We start from the raw sequence: 27,735 nt of genomic DNA, 5'->3' as shown, positions 1-27,735 counted from the left end.
TTCACTGGCGTCATCGGTCCGTCTCAGCGCGTCCTTTCCTCTCTCGAATGCTCAGAAGGATTCGCTCAGACAGAGCTAGACCTCTCCGGACCAATTCGCCAGATGCAGATCGACCGGCCGCCTCTCCGTCTCACTTGACGATCCTTGGAGCCGACGACACCGCCACGGATGGGGGCCGGAAAATGGGCCAGTCAAAGGGCTCGCCCCCGGTTATTTTCATCTCTGCGACGCTTTGGGCCTGGCCAATGATGATAGCGCCTCGTGTCCCAGATGTTGGGCAGTTAAGATTCGCCTTTTGGCGCCGGCTGCTTCCCTGGTCCTTGGGAGCAATCCGACTGCGCGGGTGCTCTTTCAAGTCTCACAACTCTGCCATCCCCCTCTCTCTGGTCGCCTAGTTGCGGTAGGACCGCCTAGTTACCCACTCATCTTTGCGGCTACTACTATCATCCCGCAGAGTACCGCATCCTCCTTTTCTGTTTCTGTCATTTGTGCCCTTGCGGGAGCTTGCGGTTGCAATGCGCGGTTCGTGGAGGACACCGTTGTGGGTGTCGCTGGTCGCGCGGCACGCATGCGCGCTTCCAGTAGAGGATGGCAGCAAGCTGCAGCGACGTGGTGACGGCGATCTCTGTTACATGAACAACCAGAAGCGTGAGCGTGCCTCACTGTGGCCGCCAGTAGCCCGTGCTAACCCACCCTCGCAGTTGCCAAGGTCGATGACAGGTTATACTTCATGGGCGGCGATTATCACTTCGACGGCGATGCCAGCGGCGAAACATTCTCGAGTATGCGGGCTCAGTTCGGTCCCATTCATGTTCACCACAGTCGCTGACCGTGACAGGCGACAGTCTTTACTACTTCGACCTCAGCGGAAACACTGACATTCAGGCTGAGACCATAATAGCGTCAAGCTCTCTCAACAAGATATCCGTGCCCTTCGACACCACCACGACTCTCGAAGAGCAGACCCACAACCAGGGCGGTGCTCTTTTCTCCACGCTGGACACGTTCTACGTCTTCGCTGGCCTGAGTGATGACTCCACGACCGAGAACAACGTGCTCGCCGCGTACAACAGAACGAGCAATCAGTGGTCGAGCCACACCGTATCCGGCGGCGAATACAACAAACTCAACCGTCTTTTCGCCGGCACCGCCAGCGTCCCCAGCACCGGCCTGTCGTTCTTCAGCGGCGGCGGCAACTCGGGAGTCTACAAGCCCGGCCAGCCCACCGGCATGCTGCGCTTTGACGCCTCGAATCCGGACGCGCTGACATGGCGGAACGAGACGGCACAGAGCAGCTCGGGTGTGTCTGTGCCCGCTCGCGTGGGAGGGAATATGGTGTACGTGCCCATGGGCGAGCAGGGTGTGATTCTGGTGTGGGGAGGGTACAACGGCACCGAGGTGAACTCTACAACTGGAGCTCCAGCATTTTCGTTCCAGCTCATCGACAACCGGAGGATATTTGTGTATGACATTGCCAGCGCGAGCTGGAACATTGTCCAAGCGCAGGGCGATATCCCCGGAAAGAGAGCGGAGACCTGCTCCGTCGTCTCCGCGGCACCGGACTATTCCTCGTTCAACATCGCCATGTACGGCGGCTGGAATCTTTACGAAGGTTGGTTCCTGGCGCCGGAAGAAAGGTCGGAACTGCGCTAATCAGAGCCGGATTGCAGGCGAGGCATACTCGGACACGTACATCCTCAGCGTCCCGAGCTTCCGCTGGATCAAGATGGAGAGCGCCAACTACACGGGCTCCAACACCGAGGCGCTCCAGGGCAACAAGCAGGGCCGCCACCAGCACCACTGCGCGGTGCACAACGACGCCCAGATGATCGTGCTCGGCGGCCTCATCAACCAGAACGGCACCGACCAGGAGCACGTCTGCGACTCGCAGCTGCCGCCGCTGCGCGTCTTGAACCTGGCCACCATGACCTGGCAGAAGAGCTTCGACGCGAGCGCCGAGTACAGCGTCCCCGAGGACGTCTACGCCGTGATCGGTGGAGAGTACGTCGTCTCCCCCCTTACTTACAGAGATTCCCGAAACTGACCTTTCCAACCCAAGCGGCTCCGGCAACGCCAAGCTCACCCAGCCCGACGGCGGCTTCAACGACACCTCGGTCGCCAGCATCTTCGCCACCACCGTCGCGCGCGCCGACTCGACCGCCTCGGCGACGTCCACCGCCACCGGCTCCGCGTCCGACTCCTCGGGCTCGTCCGACTCGGACAACAACAAAACCAACACCGGCGCCATCGTCGGCGGCGTGGTGGGCGGCGTCGCGGGCCTCGCCGCCGTCGCGCTCGTCGCCTGGCTCGTGCTGCGGCACAAGAAGAAGCAGAAGAAGAACGCAGGCGCGTTGGCCGTGCCGCAGCACGACGGGACAAGTCCGCTCGCCACGGGGGTCGACGGGCATCATCATCAGGGCAGTGGTGGTGGTGGTGGCAGTGGGGAGTACCATCCGATGGGGGCGTATGGTGCGGCGGGTGGAGGGATGACGACGGAGCATTATGGAGGTGCGGCGGAGAAGCATCCGGCCGAGTTGGACCCCGGGACCGGCGTGCTGGAGGCGGATGGCGGGCAGCACGGGAGAGGCCATTTGAGCGAGGCGGACGGGAGGATGGTGGCGGAGATGGAGGGGGATGGGCCGAAGGATGTGTATAGGCGGACGTGAGGGAGGGAGGAGTGAATAAGTGTGAGGTCGGGTTGGATGGAGGGGAGGAGGTTGGAGGTGGTCGTTCAGAGATACCCTGAGATCGGTCGTGGTTATTTATATGGTAATGTATATGTATTGTATGATTGCAAAGGCTGAAAGCTCCAAGTTATAGACGTATATATGCGCTCATTTCGCTTTCCCGTTTGCGATTCCCCCCACCCCATTTAACGCCGTGCTATCGTTTCTTCCACGACCCGACCATGTTCAGACCCCAACATAACAACGAAAAAAAGAAACAAGAACAAAAACGCCTCCCCCATTCAAACCGGCCACCCGTACCCCGGCCCCCGCATCTCATCCGGCCCCTGCCCTCCCCCCATCGTCGAACAGCAATCCTCCTCAGCCGCCTCAAAATAGCACTCATCCCACCTCACCACCATCACCTCCTTTTCCTCCTCCTTCTCTCCCCCTCCCCCATCCTCACCACCACCACCTTGCCGCCCCCTCCGCACCTCCCTCACCGCCTCCGCCACCTCCCTCGGCAACGCGACCTCCTCGCGCACGGGCTCGACCTGCGTCAGCCGGTTCGCCTTGCTCCAGCGCCACACCGGACACGCCTCCAGCACGGCGGCGCCGACGACGCACCACTGCCCCTGGGTGAGCGCGACGCGGTCGAACTCGACGTAGGCAAGCGAATGGCGGCGCGGCAGCACGAAGGACAGCAGGTCGCGCTCGGTGGCGTCGAGGCAGCCGAGGGCGAGGTAGCGGAGGTTGGGCCAGCGGAGGGGACGGGTGGCGGTGGTGGACGTGGTGGACGTGGTGGACGTGGAAGAGGCGGCGGCCCCGAGGAAGGTGGAGAGGGGTAAAGAGTAGCGCCAGCCGGGGGAGGTGGAGCGGCGCCGGCGGCCGTCGGGGCCGAGGATGAGTTTGATGCGGTGGAGGGAGGGGGAGAGGGCGTCGGCGAGGGCGGCGAGGGGGCCGAGGGCGGCGGGGGTGGTGGTGGGTTTGTCGTCGGCGGAGGAGGAGGTGGTGGTTGTGGAGGGGGAGGGGTAGGAGAAGGGGTGGGCGAGGATGGCTTTGAAGAGGGAGGGCGCGGTGGCGTGGGGCCCGTAGGCGGCGGCGTAGCGGGCGAGGTCGCGCGACTTGCACAGGTCGACCTCGTCGGTGCGGAGGCCGAGGGTGAGGCTGGTGACGGGGGCGAGGGCGGCGAGTAGGGAGGCGAAGCGCGCGGGCGCGAGCTGGGCGTCGGCGAGGAGCGTGATGTGGAAGGTCAGGTTGAGCGTGCGGATGTTGTGGCCGCCGGGCACGCTCGTCATGGCCGCGGCGAGGTGGTAGAGCGGGCGGGCGTCGCGGTCCCTGCTGGGGGTGCCGCCGCCGTGGTCGTAGCCGCGCCGGCCGGCCGAGGAGACGTCGCCCGGGTCGTGGTGGGACCGCTCGCGCGGCTTGCAGCGGACGCGGGTCACGGCGGTGAGGGTGGTGAGGGCGGCGCGCAGGCACTCGGTGTCGAATGATTCGTTGAAGATGTCTTCTTGCTCGTTGTAGAGGAGCCGCTGGTCCGGCGCCCAGGGGGGTCCTCGGTAGACTGCCAGGTCCTCGTCTTCTTCGAAGTCGCTGCCGTCGTCGATGTCGGTGCCGTCTGCTTTCGTCCAGATGTTGTCGTAGGTGCGGCAGTCGTAGTAAAGCGAGCGCACTGCTTTGCAGAGACGTGGATGCTCCGCTATCTCCTTAACGTGCGCGAGCTGCTTGTAGTCTGCGGACACTATCAGATTCCGGAAGAGGAACTCGGCGCCCAGGTCGGCGAAGGCCTTGCACACGAGCCGGGCGTTCTCGATGTCGTCCGATGGGTGGTGAAGGTTGCGTGGGCCTCCATACTTGTACGTCCGTTCACGGCGGTCGTAAGTGATGGTCGGTTCCGATACAAAGAATAGGATCCGCCGCGTGATCTCGGCGGGAAGTGGAAGTGTATCGCGTGGTTCGCATATCGGTACGTCTGGCCGTCGAGACCGCGACCTGGTCCACTTCCACATGGCTGACGTTTAGGTATGTGTTGTCTTCCCAGGCCTTGGCCTCCCGTACCAAGTGTAGCTCTGGAAAACACTGGGATATCGGCATGTTAAATGCAGACCTCGGAAGGATCCGACGCCACGCGGCTAAAAGCGCGCTACTCTGTAATTGGGCTGTTGCCTGAAGCCATTGATGATGGTGTAAAAGCTTCGATGATGTGGCGTCCACAATACTCCTATTTCTTGGAAGTGCTGCCTAGGGTTCGCCTACTGAAGGGTTGTTCAATCGAAGAAGACAAACTTTTGAACGTTGGTTGGTGCGGGAGACGATGCAGTCTCCCGTCGTGGTCCGTGCGGGCGAAGCATCTAGACTGGCCCTGGCTTGAAGAGGAAAAGCTGGGAGTTGCAATGTAAACACCAAGAGCGGATTATAACCTAGCAACAGACTAAGGCTTCAGGAAGGGCTTGACTCTTTGCAAAAGTGTAGAGGTTCCCTGTTCCTCGGCTCGATGCATGGCCGATCCTCAAGGCCACTTTTCTGGTTACCGAGTTTGGTAACAGGTTGTAAATTCGATGTCGCTAACCATCATGCTGCAACTAAGGGAGCTCATCAACATACAGATGGAACTCCAACGACCGGCGCGTATATATGGAGTCCTGAAATATTAACATACCCGTCCAGGACCTCCGATTTGTTCACGGGACAGACTTGACATTATGCTCTTCAGGAGTTGGAATCCAGGGGAACCCATCTTGCGTTCCTGTTTGGATATCACTTACAAGATATCAAGCGTGAAGCACGGTAGACAACTAAGCATCGAGTGCCCAGTTCGTCAAGTGTTCGCAAGACGAGATGCAACTACCAGAGAACAGTAGAAGCATCAATCTACGGAAAGTGTATTGACAGAACCGTCTGTACAAGACCTTCACCACTCTGATCTATCCAATCAGCCCAACTGCGCCTTCCCGTCTTCGAAACAAACCTCACTACTTCGACGACGAGGTTACAAAGCTCTTCACATACTCAAAGATGCCCGACGTACGCGGCTTAGGTTGCGCCTCCTGCCTGGCATGGTTCCCGATTGCGCCCAGGGCATCCGCCTCGGCAACCGTCGGCATCTTGCGAACCTCGGCGAACCTGTCCTCCGTGATGAGGTAGGCCTTCGGCAAGCCGACCTCCTTGACGACCTTCTGCTGCGCTTCGGAAGCAGGCACGCCGTCCTGGTCCGCCAGTGCCAGCTCCACGACAGCCTTGCCGCAAAGCGTGCCGTTCGGCATGCCGTGGCCTGTCAATCCGGTCAGTCAAAATTCAAAAAGGAAAAAGAAAAGAACGGAAGGAGGCGGCCTCACCCGTATATCCACCCGCCAACCACACCCCAACCCCCGGCACCTTGCCCACCCACGGCACGTTGTCCCTCGAATAGCCCATGATGCCCGTCCACTGATGCGTCGCCTTCAGCTCCTCCAACCCCTCCGTCTCGCCCCCGAGCTCCATGTACTCGAGCAGCCTGCGCCTCAGCCACCCCGCCATGCCCTCGTCCACGACGCTGTCGTCCCACACGCCGAGGCGATTGTGCTGCGCCGCGCCATCGCCGCCGCCGTACATGTAGTGGCCGGCAGGGTTAGGCACGCCCTCGTACGGCCGCTGGTTGAGGTAGTCGTCGCCGTGGGACGGCTGGCCCGGCTGCCCGCACAGCCCGTACGAGTCCGCCAGCCGCGGCGCGTTCGGCGGAGGCAGCAGGGAGGACATCTCGCCCCGCACCGGCACGATGAGGTCGGCGAAGTTGGGCAGCAGGTGCGACGTGTACCCGTTGGTAGCGAGGATGACGGTGCGGGCGCGGATGGCGCCGCGCGGGGTGTGGAGGGTGTGTGGGTGGGATAACGATGATGATGATGCCGCGTCGGTACCGGTGGAGGAGATGGACTCGACCGGCGTGTTGGTCTGCAGATTGAGACGGCCGGCCTTGACGAGCTTCTCGAGGATGAAGGTGACCAGCTTGTAGGGCCACAGCGAGGCGGCGGCGCTGGTCAGCGTGCAGCCGACGGCCTTGCTGATGCGGTGCGCGGCCAGCTCGTCCTTGTCCGTCACCACGCGCACCAGCTTGCCCAGCTCCGGGTCCTTGTCCTGCAGCGCTGCCACCTCGGCCTGCGCGACGGAGAACATGTCGGCGGAGTAGTAGCCGCGGCAGCCGTCGAGCGAGCGCCACTCGCAGGGCACGTCGTTTTCTTCGATGTAGGCTTTGACGGCGTTGTAGTTGAGGACTTCGAATTGGGTCACATCAAGGGCGCGAGCGACGGGGAGGACTTGGCAATGGCCTGGTGGGTGGTCAGCAGCCGGTCAGGAGGGATCCGAGTAATGGTGAGCTACCTCCGTTGCGGCCTGTAGCTCCCCAACAGGCCTCTCGCGCTTCGAGGAGCACGATGCTCTTGCCCGTGGTGCGCTCATCTTCGGCCAGGAAGCGCGCGGTGGAGGTGCCTGTGATGCCGCTGCCGACAATGACAAAGTCGGCTTCGGCGGGGAGCTCTGCGGTGGTGCGATGGCCGAGGAGGAATTGGTTGGGTTCGCTGTGCCAGAAGGACGATGTGGAGTTGGGGACAGGCAGCCCCGCGGGCTTGTGCTCGGATGATGTCATGGCAGCTGTCGTCGGTGTTGTCGGTTTGTTTTTCCCCGCGTTCCACGGCAGCTCTTAAGTACGATTGAGGTCTGCGCGATGCGGAATTGGGTGCGGAGTAGTTTCGCGGGGAGCATTTGAAGGAGGGCCGTGGCTGGAAGAGTGGGTGGGATTGCATGATTCGCAGTACTCCGCTGCGGGGCTCAGGGTTCATCGCTTTCGTGCGCGCCTTTCCACTTTCCGATAAGGACTGCGCCCGCCTCGCCCGGTGTTCGGTGTTGCAGGGTGCGGTCCGGCCCTCTAGAGGCTGACCCTTCGGAGTTGGTGGCCGACTGCCGCGATTCGGGACTGTTTTGACGTCAGTGCCAGTCATTCCTTCGGCGTGTGCTTCCCCTTCCGAGCGCCATTTCTGGGCTAAAACAACGGGTAAATAAAATGCAGAATGAGACACCCTTACCGTAGAGTGAGTTTCCCCAGCAACATCTAAGAATCTTAGGTAGCCAACTCAAGTACGGTGCCCGGATTAGCTCTTCTTGGAAAATGTAACGATGTTGACTGCCCGCAAATTCTGCGTCCAGTGTGATTGTAGTATCACTTGTTTCGTTGGCACTTCTACTACTACCTTGAGCTCCCGAACCGAAGTGATCCAAAAAGTCTGGTCCTCCTGATGGGGTTGGAATGGAAGATCGTTTATTTCTCTTCCTTGCCAACATTACATTCGTTACTGTCCGGCTCTTGCTGAAGAGTCGACATTTGGGCCTAAAAAAAAATCCTGTGGCACGAAGTGCGGAGGCGCTGAGAGGCCAATGGTTCTTCATCAGGTCGTCACACCCGTAGGTTTTGTCTCAGCTCTCTGCTTCGAGGATGGACGGAGAAGGGAGGGCAAATATTCGGGAAAACGTTGGTTGAAAGTTGACACCCCAGTTCATTTGTCTAAAAATAGTCGAGAAAGGTTGTTGTTATTGTTAGGTTTGTATGACGTAGACCCAGAGTCTTCTAGCTGCTGCAAAACGGTGCGGCGTATGTCGAGTCTTGCTTTGTGTTCTCGATGCATGTTTCATGTCGATCGCTCTTGTCCGTCAAGCAGTCTTCTCTCCCGCGATTGGTTGAGGATATTTGACTTTACACGGCACTTAACCAGCCGCTCTTCCATTCAGCTAACGTCTAGGCTAGATACCGACATTCTGGTTGTCGAAGGTTGCACCAAGACGCTAGACAGATTCCGAGCCTGGACAATGGTCAATTGATACAGTGTTCCACGAGGACCCATGTGCGTAGAGAAGGCTAACCGGCAGAGGCGGGTCGATCCAGACGGAAAGAGCCGTCTTGTGTGATGACACCGGACGAATCATCGAGGTACCGCGTCCTTGGAATTTCCAACTGATCCTGCATGCTTTCAGCTGGATTACGTAGGAGCGATCGACAACACCGTCCCCACAGCTGTGTGATCTTCAGAAGAAAGCTAAGAGCACATGCTGGATTGAGTTAGTAGTCACGAGCGAACGGAGGTACCTTCGCAATCAAAATGATTCTCGCTCTTGGTTCGGAAGACAAGCTTTGCAGTCAATCGTAGCGCTTGGTGGGGGAGTGATGATCTCTCGCCGCCGAGTGACCCGACGGAATAGTCCTCGGCTTCCGTAGAAGTCGGAGCAAAGGACAGATATGCCAACGGTTCTGTCGAGGCAGCCGGAAGACGCGCATTGCAACGACATGCGGGTTGAACAGGACCGGAAGAGCCGTGAAACGGGGTTGACGTGGCCGCGGTTGTGTCATCACACATTGCCTGAACATGGCAAATGCCATTCAGCCCTTCAACCCTGCTAGACTCATAATCAGCGGCATGCAAGGCGCACCGAATGCAGATGATCCCTGATGACAGGGGCACAGTTGCTAGCGGCGGCCCAGCGGAACACAAGAGCCGTCGCAGCGTGGAGCGCAGAATGAGGACATCAGGAGTTTGGATGAGCGACGGGTGGAGCCAGCAGAAACGCTCGAGAGCTCGGGGAGGCCGGTTGGTGGCATGGGCGGTGATGTTCAGCCCTACGGCGCAGTTATTCAGGGAGAAGGGGCTGCCAAGCGCGCTAAACCTTGTCGCCGCCAAGCCAATGAGATCACCCGAGACCCTGCCCATTGCGCCTGCCCTGTTATCTGCCGCCAAAGTGGAACGGGGCATCGTAATGCGCGTGGCAAATGAAGCGAGAGAGACACATCCAAGCTTTATCGAACGCAATCAAAGGTTCCAATTTTGGCTTCACGTGTTGGCGGGGGCAGTGGGGTTCAATCAAACAAGTGTTGAATATTCGGGCTCCAGAACATGGAGCCAAAGATGATGAAGAACTATTGGTACAAGAATCTCTCCAAGGGGTATAAGAGTGTCTAATCAAACTGTACAAATCCAGAAATATCTTCTCCGCATTAAGATTCCATACAATCCGTGCTCATCCCCTGCAACTCGAAATGGTCCCCCCTCTTGCTTCTCGTTCTTCGTTGATCATGGGTCGTCGATCTCGTTCCCAGAGCCAAGCTGGTTGGTGTTTTGCAATGAACGAGGCAGAGAGTCAATCTCTGAAAGAAGCAGCATGCCGGCACCGCAATTTTGGTTTGAACAGAAGAAGTTTAATCGTCGCCACTGCGCTTAGTGGGATTCACCGCGGATGTGGTGATACGCGTCCTTGACCGTCTCCCGCACGCTGAAGCCGCCAAACAGCCATTGGTTGGTGTGGCGGCCGTAGTAGTACGAGTAGCTGCTGTCGGTGCTCTGGCGCTTTGAGGGCGCGGGCGACAGGGTGGAGCTGGTGGTCGACGACGAGTCGACACGGCGCACCCCGTGGCTCCTCACAGGCGAGGCCGAGGGCGAGCCGGAAGAGTCGAGGCGGGTGGGAGGCATAGGCGAGCGCGAGCGCGAGCGAGGGACGCGCGACCGGCTTCTAGAACGCTCCCTGATCTTCTCCTTGATGGCGCCGAAGAAGTTCTGCTCAGCCGAGGGCACGGAGCGGGGGATGGGCTTGTTGTTGTTGAAGCAGAAGGTCTGCGAGTCTGCGCTGGGGGAGCCGGCCTCGACGGATGCTCTTGTCGAGGCGGAGGACTGGGTGAATGTGCGGTGGGCCATGGCGGACTGAGGGTTGGTGGTGGTGGTGGAGGTGGAAGTGTTTTGCATTGAGCGTTGGTGAGGCGTAGTCGAGAGTTGTTTGCTGGTTTTGTCTGGCTTCTCAGGTCGCACTGGTGTTTGAGGATGTCGATAGAAGACGGACAAAGAGCAGCGGGCAGGCGTGTTTATATAACCATTGATTGCGTACCTGGGTGGGAGGGCGGAATGCTTGGCTTGCAGGGCAGTCGGACTACGGCACCGAGGGGACGGTGTCTGGGGTTAAGATTGCAGGGATTAGGGGAGTAGTGGAATCGGTTGGCCAATAACCCGCGCTTGGCCTTGCTGCCTTCTGTTAGATTAGGGCTGACTCTGACGGGGGCCCGCCCACCTTCACCGACGCCCCTGCGGTGACTCGCCGTCGCGCACCACTCGGGCCGCGCGCTGTCTGCAACGGGCCCGCCAGCGCACATGAGCAAAAAAGAAGCGCGCCGCGCATGCGACACGGTGCGCCAATCGACGGCTGCCTGGCGTCGTTCAGCCCTGCACGCTACCGCCAGCCTGCAGCTTTGCCGGTCAGCAGCAGTCGCCCGCCCGGCCTCGCCGCGGGTACGTCAACTCGCGAGGGTTTGAGGGCGGTCGGATCAGCTGCAGGCTCTTCAGACGGGTCGCCGGCATTGCGAGCGTCCTGTGATTCCACCACCGTGCTCGGAATAGCAGCTGCCCGGGGCCCGTGCGCCGCCGCCTTAGGGCGCCCGCCGTGCCCGCCAGTCATCAACGCCAAACCAGCAGCTATCTCGGCTCGCTCGGCCCGTGCGGGATGATGGGGAGCCACGGAGCCAGCGAGCAGCGGAGGTGACGCAGCTTCTCCTCGGCCGTCAAAAGTCAGCTGGCGCCGCTGCTCCGCGGCCGATGTCACCGTCGTGCGCATCGTCCCATGGCTCACCGGCGACCTGCACGGCGGCCAGACCTCCGACAAGCTCATGTTCCAGACCTGCTCCACCACCATGCAATGCGGGGCTCAAGCTCATGCTCCCGCTTACAGCGTCCAGCGTCCAGCGTCCTGCGACAGCGCACCACCACCGGCTTGACGCGACACGAACCCACTGCTCCCCGCCGCACTGTTTCCATGCCGTGCTCCTGCACACTTTGCAACGCCCTCTTGGCGTTTGAAACGCTCGCTTTCCTCGCCCCGTTGCGGCCTCGCCCTCAGCCAAGCGAACAATCGAGCTCTGCCCGCCCGTTTCGCTGTCTTTGTGAAACATCGTCGGCCGTGTCTGGCCTGCGTGTCCGTTTGATCTATTGACCCATGTGTCAGGCTTGGAGACTACGTTTTGGCCTTGCGCCTCTGCCCAGGGCCTCCGGAGTATGAAAGGCCTCCGCACCCGGCCATTGCACTGCATGTCGTCCCAGTCCTACAGAGGACATCGCCCGCATGGTAGGTAAGAAGCATGGCCCTGAAAGATAGAAGCAAGCGTTCGAATCAGGTAGACGTCTATGTTTAACCCACAGAACGTGCAGCTGCTTGGGCATTCAGTATCTAATCCCAGAACTCTCCTGATCGTACGGAGCAAGCTCGTTTGTGGTTACTGGAGTCGGTAGTCACGCGAAGCACAACATCCTCACCGGAGAACCGACGGCCACGTATTTCCCCTCCCCACTCGATGGGCTGCGCTTTGCCACGCCTCGTACAGAGCACGCCGGGCGGGAGCTACGAGGCTGATGGGGGCCTAGCCCTCCGCTCCGCCCTTCTCTCGAGGCTGAGCCGTGGGCGGAGGAACTTTGGACTTCTCCGCCTTCATTTGCGAAAGGAACGGCCTAAGGCTCGCCTCCGGGCGATCAAACGTCACTCTGGCCGTTTCGCTTCGTAGAACCGCTCGCTTGGCGGAAGTTCGCCCCTGCTTCCCGTGCGTTTTACTCTTTTGTCCAGTTAACGCCGTTTCAATATACACGGCGCCAGAGCTCATTGGCTGTTCTGATGCTGTTTCTCCGCCAGCGCCGCAGTGCCGTCGGGCCTCGCTTGCTCGTTGGCGCCATCACCCTCTTAACACGGAACTGCGGCGCGTCGCACTCTCTCCCTACCGTGGCCAGGAGTATATATGGGCTCCTGTGTTTCCGCATGTTTCAAACACTGCTCTTCACTTTGTAAAGGCTTGAAGTCTATTCCAAAATGTCATTCGTTGCTACCGCTTTCACTTCTCTGCTTGCCGTCCAGGCCGCTCAGGCCATCCCTTTCTCGTGAGCCCCCCCATTTACGTCGACTTTGCTCGACGCTGACTGAACTTACGTAGGCGCCGTGCTGCAGCTGGTCTGAACACGGCTGCGCAAGCCGCCGGTCTCGAGTACTTTGGCTCCGCTACTGACAATCCGGAGCTTACCGACACCGACTATGTCGCCGGCTTGAACAACACTGCCGACTTCGGCCAGATTACTCCTGGTAACTCCATGAAGTGGGATACCATCGAGCCCTCCCAGGACAGCTTCTCCTACACCAAGGGAGATGTCATCGCCGATCTCGCCGAGGCCAATGGCCAGAAGCTGCGCTGCCACAACCTTGTGTGGTACAACCAGTTGCCCAACTGGGTTAAGACCGGTGGCTTCGACAACGCTACTCTGGTCGAGATCCTGAAGAACCACATCACCAACGAGGTCACCCACTACAAGGGTCGCTGCGACCACTGGGACGTTGTGAACGAGGCTCTTGACGACGACGGAAACCACCGCGATTTCGTCTTCTACAACACCATTGGCGAGGCTTACATTCCCATCGCCTTCGCCGCTGCTGCTGCCGCCGACCCTGACGCCAAGCTGTACTACAACGATTACAGCATTGAGTGGTCCGGCAACAAGCAGAAGGCTGCCAAGAAGATTGTTGAGCTGATCCAGTCTTACGGTGTCAAGATCGACGGTGTTGGTCTTCAGGCCCATTTCACTGTTGGCAACACTGTTGGCCAGGATGCTCTGGAGACCACCATCCAGGACTTTGCGTCGCTTGGCGTCGAGGTCGCCATCACTGAGCTTGACATTCGCATGGAGACCCCGGCTACCGACGCCAACCTCGAGCAGCAGGCTACCGACTACAAGTCCATCGTCAATGCTTGCTTGAACCAGAAGGATGCTTGCAAGGGCATCACCATTTGGGACTACACTGACAAGTACTCTTGGGTGTAAGTACCAAACAACCTTGATCGACGTTCTGAGCTTACCAATTTTTTGACAGGCCTTCGACTTTCTCCGGCTACGGCGCTGCCCTTCCGTGGGATGACAACTTGGAGAAGAAGCCTGCCTACGATGCTATTCTGTCCGCTCTCCAGGCGGCAGCTGGCACCAACAGCAGCAGTACGTCCACTCCCGCAGTCGAGACTACCACTCCGGCTGCCGCCACCCCCACCCCTACTGCCACTAAGACTTCGAGCAGCGCAGTAGTCGCTACGTCTGCGACCTCGGTCGAGGTTGCGGAGACTCCTGTCGAGACTCCTGTCGAGACTCCCGCCGAGACTGCCGCGGAGACCCCTAGCGCCACTCCCTCTGCCTCCACTGGCAGCGCCGGCTCTGCTTCTGGCAGCACTGTTGCCAGGTACGGCCAGTGTGGCGGTGCGAGCTACTCCGGCTCCACCACCTGCGAGAGTGGCGCGACCTGCAAGGAGTGGAACCGTTATTATTTTCAATGCATCTAAGCGCACAACGACCTTGTCTACGCGCCTCGAGGACGAGATGAGCGGAGAGATGCCTTCAAGCGCCTAGGCCGACCCTTTACCCTTCTCTGTGGATACTTTTTGTACAAAATGAAGAATTCTTTGCTCGCATTACTTGCCTCGATCTTCACGATCTTTGAGATGCACCCATTGATTTCCGGTAGCACAACTGCAACCGAGCGTAGGCGATCAAGGCTAACTTAGCGGACAACAATCATTCCTGCTGCACAGAGGCGGTACTTGCGCCAGACCTTTCAGCTGGACATGGATAGTCGATGTGGTGCTACGTTGCTTATCAGTCTACCCCATCCGTGCATCAAGCTGTGGCTACCAGCCTGCGCTGCGCCCATCGCATTCCTCTATGCATGAGACACTTTTTTCTTCTTTCATGCTGACTTCGCCGGTCCAGTGAGGCGCCGAGGGCCGTTGGAGATGGTACGTGACAAGCCAGGTTGAACCTTGATACCGTGAAGAAGGCAAACGTCCGTCCACCTCCAACATCCCTGCACAGTGACTCCTCCCATCGTTAGCGCCGATCTGCCAGGCAGGCACCTTCTTCGCACAACTGCTGGCAAGCCATTCTTCCCAGTCTTTTCCGCGGCCGAGGACGCGCTGCAGGCGTACGGCAGAGAGCAGCCAGTCAATTGAGTCCGCTCTGGACCACTCCCTCACTCACTCACATCACACCCTTCTACCTTGATTTGCGGTCACGCCGGAGAAAAAATTGGAGGGAGAAATATTTCCGCCTAGCAAAGCAAGCATGCAACTTAGCCGGACCTAAGCTGCCGACGACCGCGTTTCCCTGCCCTCCCCGACGGTCTTTCAGTAAAAGCGTCTTCTTTGTCAGTGGCGCGCAGGTCATGACGGCGGGCCGATCAAGGTTTTTACACCCTTGCTGAATGATAGGTCCCTCATCCCCCCCTGACATGTACGAGGTTTCAGTCAACGGCCGTTGCGCAACGCGTATTGGCCGATTGCCGGATCACTTTCCCACGTGGCGGTTGCACCTGCTAACCACCAAGACACATGTTGCGCAAGAATTTTTTTGGCCTTTCGCACTTCCTGCTGATTGATGCTGCGGTCGTGCGGAGGGAGGGAGGGGACGTGGAACGTCATAGTCGAAAGTTTAAAAAAAAAAATAGTACGGATGATTTGGGGGAGATGGGTCGCTGGAGCAACCGGGCACTGGACGTATGTAGGAACGGCGAGCTTTCACATTCGGGCGTAATCATGGCACATGTTAGTGGAGGGGAAAAGGCGAGAGGGTCTGGGAGGTGTACATAGGAACAGACGGAGGCAAGTGGCGGCATGGCATGCGTGTGATTATTGGATGCCGTCATTTGGTGTCGTCCCAAGATCCGCCGCATCTGCCAACCGAAATGCTTATCTTGCTTCATGGACGGGCCCAGTCCCTCCTCACTCGTCCGGCGCTTGTGTGCGGCTGCAGCAATCCGAGAGGGAGACATGCCAAAGGGCTGAGGCGTCTACTGCTCGGTCACATCACCAGCCGCGCTGTCTCTGCCTCCCTTTTTCCTTTCGTTGGCGCATGCCGCACCGGGAACCCGGGTCCATGCAGATGACCCTTCGGCTTGCCAGACCTCTCCCACGGTTTCTTCGACGTTCCGAAACACAAGAACGCGGCCCTCGGTCCGCCGCACCGCGACAGTAGTTAGTCACTTCAATTTCTGTGGCTCCATCAGGAAGTAAGGGGCCGGCCGCGCAATCGTCACACCCAGGCGTATAACTTTCAGAGAAGACGGCAAGATGCACGGGCTGGGGCACACCTGCAGTCTGAGACGGCGGCATCGGAAGCACTGCCGATATTGACAGATCCGGGCTGCCAAACGTGGGTGGATTTCGTGCTTTTCGGCTTGGGGACGTTGAGCAGGGATGCGTGTCGATCAAGGAAGAACGGCCTTTCAACACCGCACCGTATGTCGTGTAAAGTCCGCTGACGCCTCTCGATACAACCATTAGAAGCTACCATACACTCTTACCCTCTCTCCTCCCTCCCATTCTCGGAGAATTACTCCACTTTTTCTCCCCCTTCCCCAGCACCCAGGCTCTAGGCCCTCGCCTCTACACGCACCATCGATGCCGATCTGATACCGATACCTGCATGTAGGCGGTGCTTCCTTATCGCTTAAATTTTCATGTTGCATGCCTCCGGAAAATGCAGGGCACCAATAGCCATAGGGCATCTCGTCCACAAGACCCCCTGCGCTCTCTTTCGCTACCCTCGATCTCTCGCCTCGCTCTCCGCTCCTGCCGCCCATCCACCGCATACACGGTCCAGCTGAGGATGAGGCGAATACAGGTAGATTGCCGACAAGCGGAGAGGCCGGGTGGAGCAAGGTGCCATCGCACACCCATATCCGTCCTGCGTAGGGGGGTTGGAGAGAACACTAAGCGGGAAAACAGGCACAAGACGCGGTGGTCGAAATGCGCGGCCACGGGGAGTGGCATCGTGGACATTGGGCGGAGTGACATAGCCCGTTAGCGCCACACTTTGGTATGATGTCGCCCCTCCTCGGTTCAATCTCCCCAAAACTTCAAACACGCCTGGCTAGTAGGCCTTCTTTCTTTCTTGCTTGCTTGCTCCCAAGTACTTAAGAAGTTCCTCTTCTTGCTCCCCTGTTGTTTACCACCTCGCTGCCTTCTCTGCCTGCAATATATCCTGTCTCGAACATACAGTGTGCTTCTTGGGAAGCCTGTTGATGGAACAAGAGAGTACTTACCCATACCTCCCTTTGCAAAGCTTCCGTCATGCAGTCAATACGCCAGTACCGTGAGATAGGGCGCTACGTCGAGCACACCTACCACGAGGAGGACAACCGGTCCAAGGAGGCGCCTGATGTCGTCAAGAAACATATGACGCCAACCCTGCCCCTGCCCAACCTTGGTCCGAACATCGAACGGCAGTGGCAGTCCGACGTCGAGGGGCAGCTGCAGAGCTACTCGTCTTCGCAGGTCTGGAAGTCCAATGCGGGCAGCTGCGCCGGGTCGATCCATTCCGACAAGGACTCCGCGAGCAGCTACTATTCGGTCAACAGCGAGAAGTCCAAAAGTGATGGAGACAGCATCCGCTCCTCGTCCAAGTCCGTCAAGGCGCAGCAGGACAGCGGGTACGCCTCCACCAACGAGAAGTCGCTGCCGATCATCGAATCAACGAGCTCCATGAACTCCGACGACTTCGCGCCCGCCGTCATACGTCTCTCCGTGATCCCGCCGCGGAGGGAGTCCACCGAGTCCATCATCAGCCACTTCTCCCGCCACCCTGGAGAAGTGATTGATCCGTCGCACTTCTTTGAATCGCCTCGGGAAGCACCTGTACCGCCTGAGGAGCCGGAACGCATCATCCCCGTCCACAGCAACGGGGTGAACGATCCCACCAACCCGCGCAACTGGCCGCTCAAGAGCCGCATGGCCGCCTTCTGGATTGTGACGTGGCTCTCCTTTACGCAGACCTGGTCCGGTAGTGCCGACTCGTCGTACACGGCCGCAGCGGCCGAGGCGTTGGGCATTAGCCGCATTGCTGCCTCTCTCAACACGGCTGCTTTCTCGATCGGTATCGCCGTTGGATCGCTGTTCGTGGGCCCCCTGTCCGAAACCTTCGGCAGGGGCTGGTGTTTTTTCATCGCCGGGTTTGTGTATCTCCTCGCCGTCATGGGGACCGCCCTCTCGAGAGACCTGGCCGGGCAGGTAATTTCGAGATTGGTCGTCGGGCTGTTCTCGAGTGTGACGGGTGCGGTGAGTGGAAGCGTTATGCACGATGTGTTCGACGCAAAGGAGAGAAGTATCATGTATCCTATACTGGCACTCATGAATACACTTCGTAAGTACTCGACCTCTCCAAGCCAGCGAGGATTGAATTAGATACTTGTTCTGACATACTTCACAGCCACCGCACTCGCACCGATCCCAGGCGGCTGGATCGTCCAGTACGGAAAAGTGAGCTTTTACTGGGCTGACTGGATCACCTTTCTCATCAGTGTTCCAGTTTGGATTGCTGCTCTGATTTGGCTGCCAGAAACATACTCTCCACTTCTCCAAACCTGGAAAGCCCAGCACTTGCGGCGCGTGACTGGCGATCACCGGTACAGGAGCGGACTGGAGACGGGTGGCGGCCTGTGGTCTCGCCTCAAAGAGACGCTGCCTCGGCCCGTCATCTTCTGGTGTCGTGAGCCCGTCATCATCATCTTGGGTATCTATACCGTCGTGTTGAACGTCCTGCTCTTTGTCTTCCTGTCTGCTTTTGAGTTCATCTTCGCCGATACGTACGGCTTCTCCAGCGGAGAGACTACCCTAGTCTTCCTCTCTATCGGCGCCGGCACCATTTTCAGTACGGCCCTGACACCCATCTGGTACAAGCTCGATATGCGTGCTCTGGCCAAGCGTCAAGTCATCGACGGACCGGAAGCCACGTTCCCGCCCGAGTCGCGGCTCTGGCCCTGCATGGTGGCGTCGCCCTTCTTCGCCATCTGCATCTTCTGGCTAGCCTGGACAAATTACCCGTCCATCTCTCCCTGGTCCGGCATAGGGGCGTGCTTTGTTTTCGGGTACGCCCTCATTTCGATCCAGATCTCGAGCTTCCAGTATATCATCGACAGTTACGGTCCGTATGCGGCAAGCGCGCTGGGGGGCATCACCGTGGCCAGATACGGGTTCGCTGCAGGGATGAACGTAGCCTCGAGGCCGATGTTCGAGACGCTGGGAGTGCAGTGGACACTGACGATGATCGGCAGCATTGCGGCAGTGCTGATCCCGGCTCCCTGGATCTTCTACAAGTATGGCGCAAAGGTGCGCGCGCGCAGTAGGTACGCGAACTACGCTTGAACCTGGAAGCGGTCCGGCCAGCAGTCGCCTGCAAGGTACTTGCGCAGATGGCTGCCGGTTCCGACAGGTCGTCGTCCGTCGCGTTGCGAGGCGTTGCCCGCCATTGGATCAGTCGAAGTTCGATGCTCGATGCGTACACTCTTTCTCGCTATGTCAGTTCTTCCGCGTCATTTTTTGCCAACACTTCAAGCGCAGCGAAAGCGTGTACCAGCTTCGAGTAATGGAGATATGGCGAGCGCCAGAGAATACATGGACTGGACGAGGAAAGTCCGTTAAGACAAGAGAAAACATGATATCAGAGAGGAGGAAGGACGATACCCCGGAGAATTGGTGTTTGAGAGTGTGAGGTCGGGTTGCTTGATTTTGCAACGTGGTTGGGAAGGTTGAGCCTTGCCCAGCCACCTCTGTTGGCAGTTTAGTCGTTCAATTGCATCCATTCCAGTGCCTCTACTGCTGCAATCCGCGGACCGACATCGCCGCGTGATCTGATGGTGAGGGGAGATCATGATCAGAGACAGGGGACAGAAGCTAGGCACGGCAGAGCCTAGTGCCGACGAAGGCTGGTAGTAATGGCCGATCTTCGCCGGTGGCGTCACAATGCTGGAAGGGTTGATGGCCGCTTGGATCCTACAGGCAATGCGCATGACGAGACGAGCCGAAGAGTTCAGCGGGTGGAGGTGCAGAAGATTGTGCGGCGGGAGAAGCTCGAGCAGATGGATGCAAGGCGGGCTGAGTGGCCGGCGCGTGCAGGCCAGCGCCCACGTGCACGACCCCCGCGCGATGCCGTCACAGAGGGGGCGTTGGGGAAACAGCTCCATCACCTCAGAGAGGCAGCGACGCAGCGACGCAGCAGGCCGCCCCGGAAACGGCCAAGACTTCGCTTAACCGCCAGCTTCCTGCTGCCGACCAGCGCGTCCGCGCTCGCCCTGCGCTGCCGACCGAGAGCCCCCAACACGCCCTCGTCCTCACCCCTCGTCCGCCCCGACCTGCGAGCCTCGCCGAAACTCACAGCAATCTCTCCGCAGCTCTCTCGCCGCCATGCCCGACCCTGCTGCGCACTGCCGCCATGTTTGCACTCTCAGAAAGTCGTTTCCTCGCAGCTCTCAGCTGCCCGGCGCCTGACCCGCACAGCCGACGGTCCTGACGTGCGCTGGGGCCTATGCCGAGCGCTAAGCCGAACCGGACGCTAGCGCCGTCATTCGGCCTGGAATGCGTTTCTCGCGCGGTGCTCTGAAGTTGCCCGCACTGGAGACTCGACCCGTCTATCTCGCCCTCTACGCCTCGCACAGCCCACCAGACGCTCGCCGTCGTCGTGCCTGCTGAGAGAATGCCCACTTCCGCTCTCCAGCTTCACTCTGCCCCCGCAATCGTCTCCCAGCTTTGAAGCTCCGCCCTTCCCACGCCGGCAGCTTCCACTCGACTCCGCACACCGGCTGCCGCTCTTTTCGGCGCCCCTACGCGTGCACCCGCCTCGTCGAGTCTCTCTAGACCTCAGACTCTGCTCTGAGCCACCGCTCTCACTCTTTCCGCCCTTCTCCCGCAGCATTGCACCATGACGCTACGCCGCTCGTCGCGCGCTCCACCGCCAGCGCACAGCAACTCCTCGTCCTCCCTCTCCTCCCGCGACCGCACAACCAGATCCAACAACAAAGCATCCTCGCCGCGCAAATCCGACTCGCCTGGCTCGCTCTCGTCCGATGACGGGGACGACACCGGTCGCACCCGTCATAGCGAGGAGCTTCAGACTCGCCGCCGCACACGCGCCCAAGACATCGAGGAGGAGGAGGCTGCCAAAATGGACGAGGAGCTCGACGAAGAGGTCGGCGACGATGAGGAGGAGACAACACGCTGCATTTGCGGCTACCAGGAGTACCCGGGCCCGCCGTCAGACGATGAGGATCTGGCGGTCGGCTCGGACCTCCAGGCCGAGGATGTCGGCGGCCTCTTCATTCAGTGCGATAAATGCAAAGTATGGCAACACGGCGGCTGCGTGGGCATCATGGAGGAAAAATCGGTGCCAGAGAACTACTTCTGCGAGGATTGCCGCAAGGATTTGCACAACCTCTTGTCCAGTCCCAAAGGGTGAGTAGGGCGCCCGCCTCTGGCAGCGCATCTGTCCCCTTCTTTGGAGGTCGTTCAGTCGATCGACGGTTCCTGCTTCCAGGAAGGCGTCGCGACGCTGCCTCCTGCTCGCCTTCAGCTGACGCCACCGGCGCCAATTCCAACCCTCAAGACCACCAATCGCCATTTGCATGCGTCTACATCTGCTAACGGGAGCGGCATTCAGACAGAAATACTCCCACTATATCCCAGTTGTTGGCAACAAGGTGCCCTCGAAACACACCGCAAGGAAGTCGTCCGTTTCCAAAGAGTCCGAGTCGAGAAATTCGAGAGATAAGGACAAAGCGTCACGGGCGAGCGTTGAAGCCTTTACGAAGCGCCGTTCTACAATGAACAGTCGGGCGGCGTACGACGACGACGAGGTCCTCCGTCAAGTTCTAGAAGATAGCAAGGGCGAAGGCGGAGCAACCGCATCAGAAAACGGCACCAGAAAAGGCAAAAGAGGCCGCGACGAAAGCGAAGAGTGAGTGGAGTCAATTGCTGCCGACTGCCGAATACGTGGCTTTGTCGGCCACGGCATGCAGCGTCGAAAGAGCCGTGTTGCTTTGCTGACTGGTTCCTGCGTGCAGCGTCAAACAAGGCATCAAGCGACAACGAACAGGATCAGGCTCCTCTAGCTCTCCCGCCCCTTCAGAGGGTCTCGATTCGGACGAGGATGGCCGTTCGAAGAGCAACTCGGCAAGCCAGAAACAAAAACCACGTGGTGCGGCAGCAAGGAGTCAGCAGGAGAGAATTGCGAGAGAGCAGAAAGAAAAGGAGCGGGAGCGAGCAGAAGCCGCTGGTAAACGGAAAGGACGCGCTGATAGAAGGCGTGGTGACGGTACGAGATCGATTGGAGTGCTTCAGTAGTGGCGCGATTGCTGACCAGTTCCATGTAGACATGGAGACAGAACATCCCGCGCGCGAGACGCCACAGGAATCCGAGCAGCCAGAGAACGAGACGCCCGCAAACCAGACCCGCGATACCCCTACCGCGCCCGCAACAAACCCGAAAAGAAATGGCAAGTCCGGTGGCCAGAAGCGCGGCGGTAACCGCATAGGACGAAACCAATACACTCGCGATCGCGATGTCAATTCGGTCGACAAGGCACCGGGGTCGCCAGGTCGAAATGGCGTGCGCAATCACAAAGACAAAGATGAAGAGGGGTCGCCAGTGAATGGGACAGATACAGCAGCAAATGGCAGCGGCAGCGACGTCCCTGTAGCTGGAAGGAACACCAAGAGTGGAAAGAAGATGGGCGTGTCGAAGCTCGATAAGATCAGCTGGAAAGACATGAACGGAACGGCTTCACACATGCTAGAATACATCTCGCGTGTCCAAGTCGAGATGGCCAGCGAGAAGACATCCACGACCACTTCGGCTATGGCTGTTGTGAAGACGCTCCATGTGGTCAATGGCGACACCCCGGACAAGATGACTCCCACTGACGGCAACAATTCCCTCGTCAAGACAACAGACGGAAAAGAGGAAAACTACGGCACACTGAACAGCCTTGAGATGATGGACGTGCTGACACGAAACCTGGTGTTATGGCAGCAGAGGTTTGGCGAACATCGGGATAAATGATATCCGGGGTAATGTGCGAAGATGAATCAGGCGTTCTGGGAATATTCAAGCGGTAGTATATGGGCCTGCATTTGCGCTCAGGGTTGGGATTTGATGCCCCGGCGTCCTTGCTGCTTCATCCGATTTCCACGTGTTGTGGCCTGCTGCATAAGCTTCGACATTTCGTTTGTACCTATTAGCCGGCGTTTACGGAAAGTTGGTGGAGACCGGGAATTGGCGGTATTGACAGCATTGGCGTTTGGGAGCGAGACCGCGCCTCTCGCGGGGGCCATGGCTTTGCAGCTTGTCGCGAAGAGGTGTATATCGGCTCAAAAGCAATGAATGGAATTTAACTCATCGCTGACGACTCGGCGCTTCGGCTTCTGGACCCTGGCGTGGCATCGGTCCCGGCTTTAGCTGTGCTGGGCTCTGTGATCGCAGGTCGGCGTCGCCATGGAGCCCTGACCAACGCAACGGGTTCGGGAGCACGGTGAGAGGGGCATTCGACGAGGACCGGTCAGGGAAGCGCGGCATGACGCACGTCGGAACCTGCGAGATGGACATCCGGCCAATTTATAAGACCGTTCCCCGATGGAGGCTAGCGCAAGTGGCATGGGATCTCCGACGACTTGACCTCTTCCCCATGTCCGCGACGTAACCGCAAGCCAGAACAATCGTTGTACAGTCGCCCACCCTCATCGAAGACGTTGAGTTGTAAGTCAGCCCGTGCTCTCCGATGCCCTCAGTCCCTTCCCTGCGGCAGCAGCAGCCCCGGCCCGCGCAAAGGTAGCTGGGGCCAACGCATCATTGCCAGCTTGCCGAGAGATTTCGAGATACACCGCACACCACGGCGCCCGCGCCCACACGGCGGCCCACCCCCCATCGGTGCCCGCCTGTGCTGCCCGCGTGCATAGTACCGCGCCCGCGCTTCTGCTCCCCGGCGCGGACCCACCGGGTGCTCGCGTGTGGCGGCCCAAGGGGCGAGTGCAAAGCGAGAATCTTGCAGCTAACTGTGTGAGCCGTCTCCAGAGGAAGAAGCTTGCATCTTGCGCGCGCACCGCTTGACTGCAATTCCCCCCACGCGGAAGGAGACAGTCTCCGTCATGGCAGCCGCCACCGATGCCTATCGAGGATCCGGTTCGTTTGCACCCAGCTGCTTCCTTGTGCCCAACCCTCGTCGCGCCCCACTACCACCACCCACACACACCACGCCCGCGCGCCAGGGAACAACCAGCCATGCCTCGTCCGGCCTTCCCAAGTGTCGCCTTAATCAGCGACCTCGTACGCCTTGCGACTTATTCGCTAATGTGTATACTCTCATGGGCAGGCTACGATTGGCGATCCACCTCCATCCGCCATTCCTCCCCAGACACAGTTTCTCCGCTCTACCCAGACCGTCCTATCAGGCGTATGACGCTTCTCGCACCGCAAACTTTGTGCCGCAGACGCTGACATTGAGTCCACAGCGCTCCCCAAGCGCCGCCTACGCGCCCGGCTGTCGCCCGAGCAGGCCGATTCCATCACCTACCCGTCGCCGCCCGTGAGCTCGTCGCCGGTCTTTGATTTTCCCTACACACACCCGGACAAGGTGCAGAGCATTTCGACACGCCAGCAGCGCGGGGAGAAAGAGCACAAGTGCAGCTGCGGCGCAGACCACTCGGAGCCCGAGAGCGAGGAAGACGACGACGAGCGGCTTGGTTGGTTTCAGCCTCGGCGAAAAATCTCTAGCCAGGGTCTTCTGACACTTGAAGCAGCGACAGGCGGCTTGGGCAGTGGCGTGTCGAAACCCCTCCCACCTGGATCCACGTCATCGGCCGACGGCTACGAGTCCTTCGAGAACACCAACAACAAGAAGAAGCGAAAGATACCGGTGTCGGGCAGCGCGGGACACCACGGCAACCTGACGGCCGAGATGGCGAGCATGGGCATCTCGACGCACGGCGGCGACGCGGCGCACGACGGAGAGAACAACGTGGGGCAATATTACGGCAGCGGCTCGTCGGCCATGCCCGCGCCGGGCTCGGGCACGGGCATATCGGGAGCTGGCAGAGGACGGTATGGCAGATCAGCAGCGAGGTCCTCGAACGAACGACGGCCGTTGGGAGCTTCCACGTCTAGTCTCAACGCTTATGCTAACGGCGGCGCTGGCAGAGCAAGAACGAACGGTGCGCTGGCAAACGGAAAGGGTATGCACTCGCCCGCGTTTGCGTCCAAGCGCGCATGAGGTGAATCGGCTAACGGCGAAGCAGCGGCTAATTACGACCACGGCATCATCTCTACTGCCATTGCAAACGCAAACGCCGCCGGCCACTCCTCGCAGCAGCAGAGCAAGGGCAAGGAAAACGTCAGCTTGCTGCAGCAAGAAGCAGCCAAAACCACGCCGCAGAAGACGCAGTTCACCTTCACCTGCGGCTCGCTCAACCAGCCTGCTTGGCCCAGTGCAAACGGCGCTTATCCTGCTGCTGACCCACGCGCACCTCCGCCTGCACCCTCATCTGCAGGTCCGCCATCCGCATCACGCATACCTCTGCCGACACAAGCTGCGAGGTCGACCCACGGTACACAAACAAGTCCACAAATGAACGGAACGCAGCACCCGCCGCCGTCGGGTCAGCAGGCGCCGCCGCCGGCTCCCAATACCCAGCAAGCCACGCCACAACAGCAGCCGAAGAAGCCGCGTCGCAAACCCGAAAAGATCTACGCAATGGCGGCTCGCCGCCGTCGCTTGCAGCAGGAATACACAAACTACCACCACCCGCCAGCGCGCGATGACATCTGGATCTGCGAGTTTTGCGAATACGAGGATATCTTCGGTGAGCCTCCGCGGGCGTTGATTCGCCAGTACGAAATCAAAGATCGCAAGGAGCAGAAGCGCATGGCGGAGAAACGGCGTCTGTTGGAGAAGGCGAAGATGAAAGGTCGGAAGGGAAAGAAGGCAGCGAAGGGCACCGGCCCGCGGCAGGCGCAGCAAGCCCAGCATTCGCAGCAGCAGCACACACCTCAGCACGACTACGATCAGCAAGTCAATCCCGATGGTACCATCGATGGACAAGATGAGTACTTTGAGGATGACTATGATGATGGCGTGGGTCCGCCTGACGTTGATGCCGATGTCGATGCTGGGTATGTACCTCCACCAGCGCTTTCCGAACCTCCAGATGATGCTCTGATATCCCAGGAACATGGCAATGAGGCCACAACCGACGAACTCAGCGACGGAGGTGGCCCCTGCAGAGACCCCGATCCTGTGGCGCTGGGCAAGAGCGTTTGACATCCGGGGTTCCCGTTTCGTTGCCTCTTTCTGTCACTGTTTTTCTGCTTGTTGTTGAAAGCGTTTCCCTCGTTGAGGAACTGGTGAGCGTGGCCCTGGTTGGTGAGAGCTGGGCGTCCTACTTGTCCAGGTTTGTGGATTGGTTTCATTTGCATTTTTCGGGCGTTCCTGGTTAGGACGAGCTTCTCTTGACGACACTTCTTGCTCGGCGATGCCGAGACTGAGGCTCAGGCAATGGCCCTGGGCTGAATCGTGCCATTGAGTGATCAGAGGCCCTCAGGCGACTTCACCTACAGGGCCCTCAATCTCTCATGGCTTTCACACAGTTGGCATGGCATAGCATTCTTGGCTACGACGGTTACGTTACGGACCCATACGACGGAAAAAAGAGAAGTGGAAAGCTAGTACTTTAGGACGACGCGGGAGCGGTGGCTGGAGAAGAGCGGAAGAGACTGGACGGAACGAACGGGGAGGAGGCGGAAAGAAAGGAAACCCCACTCTTGATATCGTGGCTGAAGGGACGGAAGGAATGGTTGTTCTCGGTCGCTTGTTTGTTTGACAGAGAAGGGGGATTCGGATGTGAATATGCTTCACTTCAGACTATCCCCAATCATTGCGCGGCATTGTGGACTGCATTTTACCCCCCAATCATACACAATCCCCTCCACACTCATACATTAAAAGAACGACACAAACCCATTACAGAGATAAGCAAATATTAACCCATCGCGGGCTCTCGGCCCTACTATTAGACTTTGTGTCTCATTGCAGAGGTGATTGCTTGTCATGATGAAGACGGCTTCCGGCATGCTTGATGCCTTCAATGATCATATGCACCCTACCGTCTCGCTCCTCCGGCTTTGATCGCGTTCCTGCATTTTCTGTGAACCGTCAATTGTTAGCGGTAGGTCTCCGGGCTCTCCCGTCTGCACGATGCTTGTCAAAAGTTGAAGGTTAGTTGCAACACTGCTCGTTCCTAGCAATATAAAGTGCTAGACCTGGTCACTGTCGATCAGTTCGCTTTTCGACTCACACTACTTCTTACGCCGTTTCGGTCTTTGACATCACGCCGGACCTCGACCTTGTCTCTTTTCTTTCTGGAGTCTTACTCTCCGCCGAGACGTGTAATTATTCTCTGCACGCATCGTTCTCTTTCGCTTCACCCGCCCGTGGGGCCTTTGCCATGAAACTATCTGAACACTCGCTCGCCAAGATGCCTTACCCGATCGAACTGTTCCAGTGCGGCCACGGCATTCCCATCACGCCGTCGCCTTCTCCTTCTCTTCGTACCGGCCGCACCAGCCATGGAGGGAGTATGAGGAAGCAGAAAGAGGAGGTGGAGCTTGCACCACCTTCGTCGACGACGACGACGAAACTACGGGTTGCGAGTAGAACGACGGCAGGCGGTGCTGCTGCTGTTGTTATTGTCCGTGTAGATGGCGGGGGAGGTGGAGGAGCGAGGAAGAGGGGTGGCAGTGGGACGGCGCTTGCTCGTGAGGAGGAATCGACGCTGAAGATGGCGCAGCGAAAAGGCCGGCGCGGCGGGGTGGTGCTGGAGACTCTGTGGCCGTTCGCGGCGGTCGCGGAGGGCCTTGCGGAGGTCGAGTGGGAGGGTGGTGATGATGGGGAGATGGGGGGAGAGTGCGACTCTTTCATGTTTGCGAGAGGGGGCTGCCCTCGCGAGGGATGTCGGGGTGGGGTGGAGGAAGATTGGGAAAGAGTCGGGGTGTATGATGAGGACGACTTGAGGGATCTTGTGAACTTGCGGGAGTGGGTGTGGGCGATGGAGCGGGATGCTGTGGCTGCGATTCACCGCGTGAGGGGAGATGCTACGAGGACAGAGGAGGAAATGACTCAAGAGGCTGGGAGAAAGGGAAAAGACGACATGCGCGGGCGCCCCCTGTCTCGCCAGTTCAAG

The 27,735-nt window shown here is 59.1% G+C and overlaps 7 protein-coding genes across 7 annotated transcripts; 5 read left to right on the top strand and 2 right to left on the bottom strand.

Moving 5' to 3' along the window:
- Positions 1 to 632: 632 nt before the first annotated feature.
- On the top strand, positions 633 to 2,666 carry SLS55_007423 (uncharacterized protein; the record flags this gene model as incomplete). Its single annotated transcript, XM_066778842.1, has 5 exons — positions 633 to 648; positions 702 to 800; positions 839 to 1,612; positions 1,671 to 2,001; positions 2,060 to 2,666. 5 exons carry the CDS (start codon positions 633 to 635, stop codon positions 2,664 to 2,666), a joined length of 1,827 nt encoding a protein of 608 aa, XP_066631279.1.
- Positions 2,667 to 2,968: 302 nt separating this feature from the next.
- On the bottom strand, positions 2,969 to 4,675 carry SLS55_007422 (uncharacterized protein; the record flags this gene model as incomplete). Its single annotated transcript, XM_066778841.1, has 1 exon — positions 2,969 to 4,675. The coding sequence occupies one exon, from the start codon at positions 4,673 to 4,675 to the stop codon at positions 2,969 to 2,971; it is 1,707 nt and encodes a 568-aa protein (XP_066631278.1).
- A 963-nt stretch (positions 4,676 to 5,638) lies between these two features.
- SLS55_007421 (uncharacterized protein) lies at positions 5,639 to 6,815 on the bottom strand (the record flags this gene model as incomplete). The annotated part of the gene is made up of 2 exons (XM_066778840.1): positions 5,639 to 5,937; positions 6,002 to 6,815. 2 exons carry the CDS (start codon positions 6,813 to 6,815, stop codon positions 5,639 to 5,641), a joined length of 1,113 nt encoding a protein of 370 aa, XP_066631277.1.
- Positions 6,816 to 12,518: 5,703 nt separating this feature from the next.
- Positions 12,519 to 14,025, top strand: SLS55_007420 (uncharacterized protein; the record flags this gene model as incomplete). Its single annotated transcript, XM_066778839.1, has 3 exons — positions 12,519 to 12,586; positions 12,640 to 13,515; positions 13,569 to 14,025. The coding sequence occupies 3 exons, from the start codon at positions 12,519 to 12,521 to the stop codon at positions 14,023 to 14,025; spliced, it is 1,401 nt and encodes a 466-aa protein (XP_066631276.1).
- Positions 14,026 to 16,809: 2,784 nt separating this feature from the next.
- Positions 16,810 to 18,879, top strand: SLS55_007419 (uncharacterized protein; the record flags this gene model as incomplete). Its single annotated transcript, XM_066778838.1, has 2 exons — positions 16,810 to 17,878; positions 17,945 to 18,879. The coding sequence occupies 2 exons, from the start codon at positions 16,810 to 16,812 to the stop codon at positions 18,877 to 18,879; spliced, it is 2,004 nt and encodes a 667-aa protein (XP_066631275.1).
- Positions 18,880 to 19,659: 780 nt separating this feature from the next.
- Positions 19,660 to 22,567, top strand: CTI6 (Histone deacetylase complex subunit; the record flags this gene model as incomplete). The annotated part of the gene is made up of 5 exons (XM_066778837.1): positions 19,660 to 19,664; positions 20,518 to 20,961; positions 21,167 to 21,463; positions 21,570 to 21,820; positions 21,879 to 22,567. 5 exons carry the CDS (start codon positions 19,660 to 19,662, stop codon positions 22,565 to 22,567), a joined length of 1,686 nt encoding a protein of 561 aa, XP_066631274.1.
- Positions 22,568 to 24,766: 2,199 nt separating this feature from the next.
- On the top strand, positions 24,767 to 25,817 carry SLS55_007417 (uncharacterized protein; the record flags this gene model as incomplete). Its single annotated transcript, XM_066778836.1, has 2 exons — positions 24,767 to 24,771; positions 24,875 to 25,817. 2 exons carry the CDS (start codon positions 24,767 to 24,769, stop codon positions 25,815 to 25,817), a joined length of 948 nt encoding a protein of 315 aa, XP_066631273.1.
- Between the last annotated feature and the right edge of the window lie 1,918 nt (positions 25,818 to 27,735).

This window comes from Diplodia seriata, assembly GCF_021436955.1.
Source record: "Diplodia seriata strain FDS-637 chromosome Unknown scaffold_7, whole genome shotgun sequence".
NCBI classification, from domain to species: Eukaryota; Fungi; Ascomycota; class Dothideomycetes; order Botryosphaeriales; family Botryosphaeriaceae; genus Diplodia; species Diplodia seriata.
Note: the sequence above shows the minus strand (reverse complement) of the source record. Positions and strands in the feature narration are given on the sequence as shown.